At 53.0% G+C, this 7,433-nt stretch overlaps 3 protein-coding genes across 3 annotated transcripts; all 3 read left to right on the plus strand.

The window, feature by feature from the left end:
- Positions 1 to 363: 363 nt before the first annotated feature.
- On the plus strand, positions 364 to 2,265 carry AYO21_08009 (hypothetical protein; the record flags this gene model as incomplete). The annotated part of the gene is made up of 1 exon (XM_022657959.1): positions 364 to 2,265. The coding sequence occupies one exon, from the start codon at positions 364 to 366 to the stop codon at positions 2,263 to 2,265; it is 1,902 nt and encodes a 633-aa protein (XP_022509718.1).
- Positions 2,266 to 3,165: 900 nt separating this feature from the next.
- Positions 3,166 to 5,077, plus strand: AYO21_08010 (hypothetical protein; the record flags this gene model as incomplete). Its single annotated transcript, XM_022657960.1, has 6 exons — positions 3,166 to 3,293; positions 3,393 to 3,597; positions 3,661 to 3,795; positions 3,888 to 4,000; positions 4,101 to 4,283; positions 4,354 to 5,077. 6 exons carry the CDS (start codon positions 3,166 to 3,168, stop codon positions 5,075 to 5,077), a joined length of 1,488 nt encoding a protein of 495 aa, XP_022509719.1.
- A 1,444-nt stretch (positions 5,078 to 6,521) lies between these two features.
- AYO21_08011 (hypothetical protein) lies at positions 6,522 to 7,433 on the plus strand (the record flags this gene model as incomplete). Its single annotated transcript, XM_022657961.1, has 1 exon — positions 6,522 to 7,433. One exon carries the CDS (start codon positions 6,522 to 6,524, stop codon positions 7,431 to 7,433), a length of 912 nt encoding a protein of 303 aa, XP_022509720.1.

The raw sequence follows: 7,433 nt of genomic DNA on the forward strand, positions 1-7,433 counted from the left end.
ACTTATCTATTGTATCCGATGATCGGAATCATATAGGCGAGCACGCCATCCAGGAATCGTACCGCGGAACGTTATTGACAAGTTGTGGACCACGTCCCCTTTCCTCCCTGGCAAAACGACCCGCTGGTATGGTCCGAAACGCGCTACTATGGTCGAGGCCGAACTCTTATGTTCGAGGCCGGCCAAGAACGTATGGGTGGGTTTTATAGATCCAGCACGCGAGGGCGGTTGATTTCTTTGTACAAAGATCTTCAGAATCTTGGCTCCAAAAAACATTATCTACAGGGTCTCGAATGACCCCCGACGGTTTGTCCAATTGACAAGTTTATTCGATAACCCTTGGGATCATTGTCCTCTACCAACATGGCTCTCTCATCCGAAAATAGCTCGAGACTGCCCACTCCAATAGTAACTGATGATTCTGATGGAGAGACAGGAGGCCCGCAAAGTGCAATTACCACGCCTGACGAGGACATTCCTGTGCCGCCAGGTCGATCCCAGTCAAGCAGGCCGGTTAGCGCCATCATCGTCGGCGCAGGAATCGGCGGAATTGCAACAGCAGTTTTGCTCTCGCACAAAGTCGACAATCTGACGTACACCGTATACGACAGGAACAGCAAGGTTGGAGGCACTTGGGCTGAAAACACTTATCCTGGTGTCAGATGCGACGTGCCATCCCACGTGTACCAACTCACCTTTGCGCCCAATACCGACTGGAGCGAGTACTATTCCAAAGGTAGTGAGATCCAGGAGTACTATTCCCGAGTGGTCGAAGACTATGGAGTGAAGCCAAATCTTCGGCTATCGCACGAAGTTTTGTCTGCTCGATGGATCGCAGACACACGAGAGTGGGACGTCGAGGTACGAAACCTCTTGACTGGCGAGGTCTTCAGGAACCGCGCCGATTTCTTGATCTCGGCTCCTGGAAGAGTCAATGAGCCTCACTATCCCGACATCAAAGATCTGGCGACGTTCAAAGGCAAGGTCGTGCATACTGCCAGATGGGATTCAAGCATCGTTCTGGACAACAAGAGAGTTGCCATCATCGGGAACGGGGCATCTGGTCAGCAGATTTTGCCCAACATTGTGTCCCAAGTTGCCCACATTGACCACTATGTCCGTTCCAAAACCTATGTCAGCCCGACATTTCGTCAAGGCCTGCTAGAAGCTTCAGCTGAAATTCCGGGGGGTCTCGTCTACAGCGAGGACGAAAAGAAGACATTTCGGGAAAACCCAGCCGCATACCTGGCTTACCGCAAGGGACTCGACAAACAACATTACGGCGCGGTTAACAACCAGTTCGGGAAGCTGGGCACTGAAGCGAACAACAAACTGCGTGAGAGCCTTCTCTCAACCATGTTGCAGCGTCTCCATGGTGACAAAGAATGGCTGGCTCGACTGACTCCGGACTATGCACCCGGTTGCAAGCGGCTCACCCCTGCACCGGGTTATCTCGAGGCCATTATCGGGCCCAAGGTTGAATTCATCGACGACAATATCATCGAGGCCACAGAGCACGGGTTAAAGACTGGCGATGGTAGCATCCGAAACGTGGACGTGATCATACTTGCAACGGGCTTCCAGAACGGATTCTATCCTCGCTTCCCAACCATCAACAAGGACGGCGATGACCTGTCTCAGATTTGGCGTCCCGGTGGCAAAGTGGGATATCCCGAGACATACATGGGCGCCATGGCACCACAGACTCCAAACTACTTCTTCGTGCTCCAGGCTCAAGGCAATGCGTTCGGGGGTTCTGTGCCCTACCAGTGCGAAATCTCTGCGACATACATTGCCAAGGTGATCCGTAAAATACAACGACACCAGTACGCGACCGTGAGTCCCACTCTGGCCGCCGCAAGCGAGTTTAGCGAAGTGGTCGACCGATATTTCAAAGACTCAGTTGTCAACGACGGGTGCCGGAGCTATTTCAAACTCGGGGGCCACACCGGCAGGGCGAGGAATGTCATTGGGTTTCCCGGAACAACCAGACAGAGGCTCGAGGTTCTCGCCGAGCCCAGGTGGGAAGATTTTGCCTTTGAGACCCTAGGTGGTGCTCGCATAGGAAGCGAGGACCAACACGGTACTGAGAGTGGTGGGGATGTGGTTAGCGTGGCTGGCAAGGCTGCGAAGAACCGCTTCCTCGGGTTCTGGGGCGATGGGAGGTCGGTCCTCGACGAGGCCAACGACCTTGACGCAGTAACATACTACCTGAAAGAGGTGGGAAAAGTAGACCTCAGACGCTTGCACGAGGACTTAGTCTGAGACCAGGCAGGTTGTTTTTGTTAGATAACGATGTTTATTATTCGTTTCTCCTCTTCAATTGGCGCAATGATGAGCGCCGGTAATAGACGGCCGGTGGAGGCACCGAAAAAGGGCAACGCAGTGAACTTGCTTTCATCGGAAGGAAGTCAAACCCCAGTCACAAACTGTCGACAAAGTCTACCTTAGACCTTGGTGCTTGCTGTTTGCTTGCTGTTTGCTTGCTGTTTGCTTGCTGTTTGCTTGCTGTTTGCTTGCTGTTTTCTTGTTGTAGCTTTGGCAGTGCAAAATTTACCGGCCACGTTTTGCTCCAGCGTGGTTACGAGTCAGAAGATAGTGTCTCTGTGCAGATAGAAGAATCATGTGCTGATCTGCTCGACGGAACATCAGTGGTTGAAAGCACTGTCAACCTCCTCCCTTGGCAGGAGTGTCGACTTCAGACGTTGGAATTGCGTGACAGGCCCAGAGCGAAGTATTCCCGATTAGGCCATTGGCTTCAACTTCCAGATAACGTCGCCCCCACCATGGGTCCTCGACCATGGACCATGATACTTGGCGCAAAGACATATTCATACCAGTCGACAACTAGGTTTGATCGCATCATTATCGTCGTGGATGGTAACAGCGATAAACCGGGTCGCAAAGGCGACATCGGAGACGGCAGCTATCTGCGCTGTATCCGCCCCGGGTGGACTGGTCAAAGGTTGATTGGGATCGCAAGGCTGGCTGGCTGGCTGGCTGGCAAGATGGCCAAGAACCAAAAGGGGGAGGGTAGGGAGGGAGCGCACAGAGAATATCGGATGGTTGTGGCAGACTGATTTTTCTCAAGAGGTGCATTTCGCTCCCAATCTTCGACGAGACATTTCTAGGGCTAACCAAGATTGAGACGAGATTTGAGGGAAGATGAGCAACGACGGCCAGAACGACAAGCAGGCGAGGATCGCCATTGTCGACGATGCTCCTCCTCCTCCTCAGCCGAAAAAGCGCATTTTGCTCAATGCCTTTGACATGAATGGGATTGGTCACATCAGGTGAGTTCCCATGAAGTGCGCTGCTTTCAAAGATTGAACACGACCATCTCTGCGCGAAGATGAAAAACATGAATTGACATGACAATATCATGGTCAAAGCCCAGGACAATGGCGCAACCCGGTCGACAAGTCCAAGTATAAGAACCGTCTGGACTACTGGATCAACCTCGCCAAACTGCTCGACCGGGGGAAATTCAACGCCCTCTTTCTCGCCGACAACTTCGGATCGCACGATGTCTTTGGCGGCAGTCATGCGCCGGCCATTCGAGCGGGCACCCAGTGGCCGATGTATGATCCTTTCGTGGTAGGTTGATCAATCCAAGAATTCGCATCTTGGAAATAGTTCTGTCACTTACACGCGCGACAGATCATTTCGGCCATGGCAGCAGTCACGAAAAATGTGGCTTTTGGCGTGACTTCGTGTACGACTTTTGAACCGCCTTTTCTTCTGGCCAAACGCTTTTCCACCTTGGACCATGTGACCAAGGGCCGCATTGCCTGGGTGAGTAGTCATTGGGAATGCTTCGACCCGATTAGACCCAGGTCAGTTCTGTGTTGGCGTGAACCAACTGACTGACCGTGTGGTGCGTATAGAACATTGTGACCTCGTGGTCGGACAACGCTGCCCGGGCTGTGGGCCTGGAGCAACTGCCCGAGCATGATCTGCGCTACGAAATGGCCGAGGAGTATCTCAACCTCATGTACAAGTAAGTCCAGGCCTTTCTCCATCGGACTCTGATGTGGTCAGCTCTCCATGTCAATGGTTGCTGTATAAACTGTGGGCCTGTTAACTGAACATTGACACAGGCTTTGGGAGGGTTCTTGGGCTGATGACGCCGTGGTGCAAGACTCTGCAAATGCGACATACACCGACCCGTCCAAGGTCCGGAAGATAGAGCATCGAGGCCGCTTCTTCAAGTGTGTGAGCGCTCACTTGGTCGATCCTTCACCACAACGAACACCGGTGCTCTTTCAGGCGGGCATGTCACCGTGAGTATTGTGACCTTGCAAAATTTGCAGAATCAAGCCACTATGCGTGTTCCCGCTAACTCTATGGCAGAGCAGGTGCAGCGTTTGGAGCGAAACACGCCGAATGCATCTTCATCGGAGGACGAACCCCGGGATATTTGCGCGGCAAGATCACAGAGACACGGCGGCTGGCAGCTACTCAAGGCCGTAACCCTCGCGATCTGAAGTTTTTCGTCCAATTCACCCCGATCCTGGCGCCGACCGACGAAGAAGCACAGGCCAAGCTGGACGAGTATCGAAAATATGCCATTCCCGAGGGCGGCCTCGCCCTGTTCTGCGGCATCACCAAGATCGACGTCAGCCAGTTTCCCATCGACGAGCCATTCCCCACCGACCGCAATCATCCGGCATACAAAGGCCTCAGCGACCGTGCCATCGAAGCTCTGACGACTAAGCCCGAGAGATGCCAGGTCTGGACCCCACGGGAATTGGGCAATTTCCAAGCCATCGGAGGCAGTGGAACGTTCATCGCGGGTAGCCCCGTCACCGTGGCCGACGAGATGGAGCGCTGGCTCAATGAAGGCGATGTGGACGGGTTCAACATCGGCCATGTCGTCGTGCCCGGGGCGTGGGAGGATGTGGTTGATCTACTGATCCCCGAGCTGGAGAAGAGGGGGTACAACCAGGACTATCCCACGCCCGACGAGAGCACGGCACGGGAGAATTTGTTTGGCACCCCCGGAGATGCAAAGCTGAGAGCGGACCATCCGGGCAGAAAGTTCGCTTTTGATCAGTATGGCAAGACCTGGGAGTGATCTCGACTCGGCTCGACCCTATACACCTGAAACGGGAGATGGGGTTTGACAGTGGAGGAGGCGGCTGTCCGATAAAATTCTGTGGATGGAGAGATCTTTGGACTGAATGACTCGAACGAGCAAGATCTCAATGAACTTGTCCGCTCGTGAAAAAAGAAACCTAGTAGAGTTGTATGTACCAGTGTCTGACTATGGTGAGATAATTCCCCAGCCGTCTCTTTGACCCTCTGGGGAGGAAGAAAAAAAACAATGCGCATTTTCAGCACCAAACCTACCCATATAGACCGCAGGAGGAGGATTCAGTAGACCCTCAATGCGGCCCAACTTGTTCAAAACCGAGGATGGGCATCTTTCCAGCCCCGAATCTGAGGGTGTTGGGCAAGACCTACCACGGCGACGGGGAGTCCGCCAGGGGTCATACAACGAATGACCTGGCGAGACCCTCTCGGGATCAGCCGTTGAAGCCAAAGCCCAATTCGACTACAGGATCCGAATACGAAAATTTCCCTTTTTGAAACCCCGAGTGCCTGAAGTCTAAGTTCGAAAAATGCGTTTGGGTCTGACAGTCGCAGCAAAGACGAATCTCCCTCGCGGATGCGCGAAATGTCACTTCAAGGCAATCTCGATCTCTCCGTCAGACTCCTCCATTTCCTTTCCCACAACCTCACGCCCGAGTCGACACGATCCCAGGACAATGTGGCAGCCTAACGTCGAGACGGGCAAATATCGTATCAATCCTCCATCTATCCCTTCTGCATCCTTGCAGTTTTCTCCCCGCAACTGCACCGACATTGTTGGCGCCAACTCGGCGGCCGAGTTGAGTTTACTATGGCACCGAGCCTACCTCCAGGTGCACAGCAGCATACCACACTGAGACAAGGAAAGGCCATGCAGTCAGTGTTCAGGGTCACCCTTGAATCCGCTACATCAAGGACCGGCAGATTGTCCAAAGCAGAAAAGACACCAGTTCATACGAGGAGGTCCCACAAGAAGTCGCGGCACGGCTGCAGGACCTGTAAACAGCGACGAATCAAGGTAGTTTTCTCTCCGAGTACTCGGATGTACGGACAGCCTGGTGAGTGGACTAATGCATTATCTCTAGTGCGATGAGAACAGAGATGGTGGTTGTCTCAAGTGCCAGAGCCATGGACTTGCTTGTGATTATAACAAAGGAGCCCAACTGCCGTCCCGTGCTTCTGTCATCCTACCAAAGCAGCAGCAGCAGCAACATGGTTCTCCTACGTCTTCCTGCTCAAGCGACAATGGTTCGCGATCCTTGGTCAGAAAAATTCGTCAAGAATCGAGCTCAAGATCTCTCGTACCCCTAACACTGGTTCGCAACCCACCTTCTCCTTTTCCGTTCGAAATCCCCGGGCAAATGACCTCTATGGTACACACATTCAGTCATTTTGGCACCGTCACATACTGCTCGATGGGATCCAACATGGGACAAGAGATCATACGAACCACTGCTTTCGATCTGGCCCTCGAAAAGCCCTACCTCATGCACGCAGTGAATGGTGTCTCGGCTGCACACCTATGTCATCTTCTTCCTGCTGCTCGACACCCGGCCCAACATAACCAGAACCAGCTGACGAACTTCTACCACTTTCAGAGGGCATTGCAACTCTTTCGCGATGAGCTGGCGACCGGTGTTACCAAGGCCAACATGAATGCTCTGCTATCGACGGTGATGCTGATTTGCGTCCATCAATTTATGCTCCCCCAATCTCAACCGGATCCTGGAACGAGTTTCGTGTACGCACCGGCGGAGCGTCGAAGTGAGTGTCTGAGGTGGTTGACGATTCAGCATGGGTTTAATGCCCTGTATGCTGAGCTGGGTGAAGTGATTTGGGGATCTGTCTGGAATCCGGTTTTCACGGACTCGGATATCAAGGAACTCGCGTCTACAATCATGACTGCAGAGGCCGGCGACGATATTCATGCCTTGTTTCTGGAGCTATGCGAGGTTACCCCGGACGCGTCGTCTCAGAACAACCCTTATTACGAGGCGTTGGAGCATCTACTCTTCACACGAAGACTCAAGCCGGGGATGAATACCTTTAACAAGCTGGTCACATTCGTCGGGTCGGTGGAAGGAGACTTTCTTCAACTGTTGCTTTGTAGAGACAAGCGAGCACTGTTGATCCTGGCCCATTGGTTGGCATTGATGATTGGGCTCGATCAGTGGTGGAGCAGTGCAAGATGTAAGAATGAATGCGTCGCCATCACGACATTCTTGATGCACGATCAGGATGAAAGGGTTAGAGCGTTGCTACGATTTCCTGCTCAGCTTGTGGGAATCGATCTGATGGCGGTCGAGCTGTTGGACGGACACAGCATAATAAGCTCGTGA

This window comes from Fonsecaea monophora, assembly GCF_001642475.1.
Source record: "Fonsecaea monophora strain CBS 269.37 chromosome Unknown Scaff66, whole genome shotgun sequence".
Taxonomy (NCBI): Eukaryota; Fungi; Ascomycota; class Eurotiomycetes; order Chaetothyriales; family Herpotrichiellaceae; genus Fonsecaea; species Fonsecaea monophora.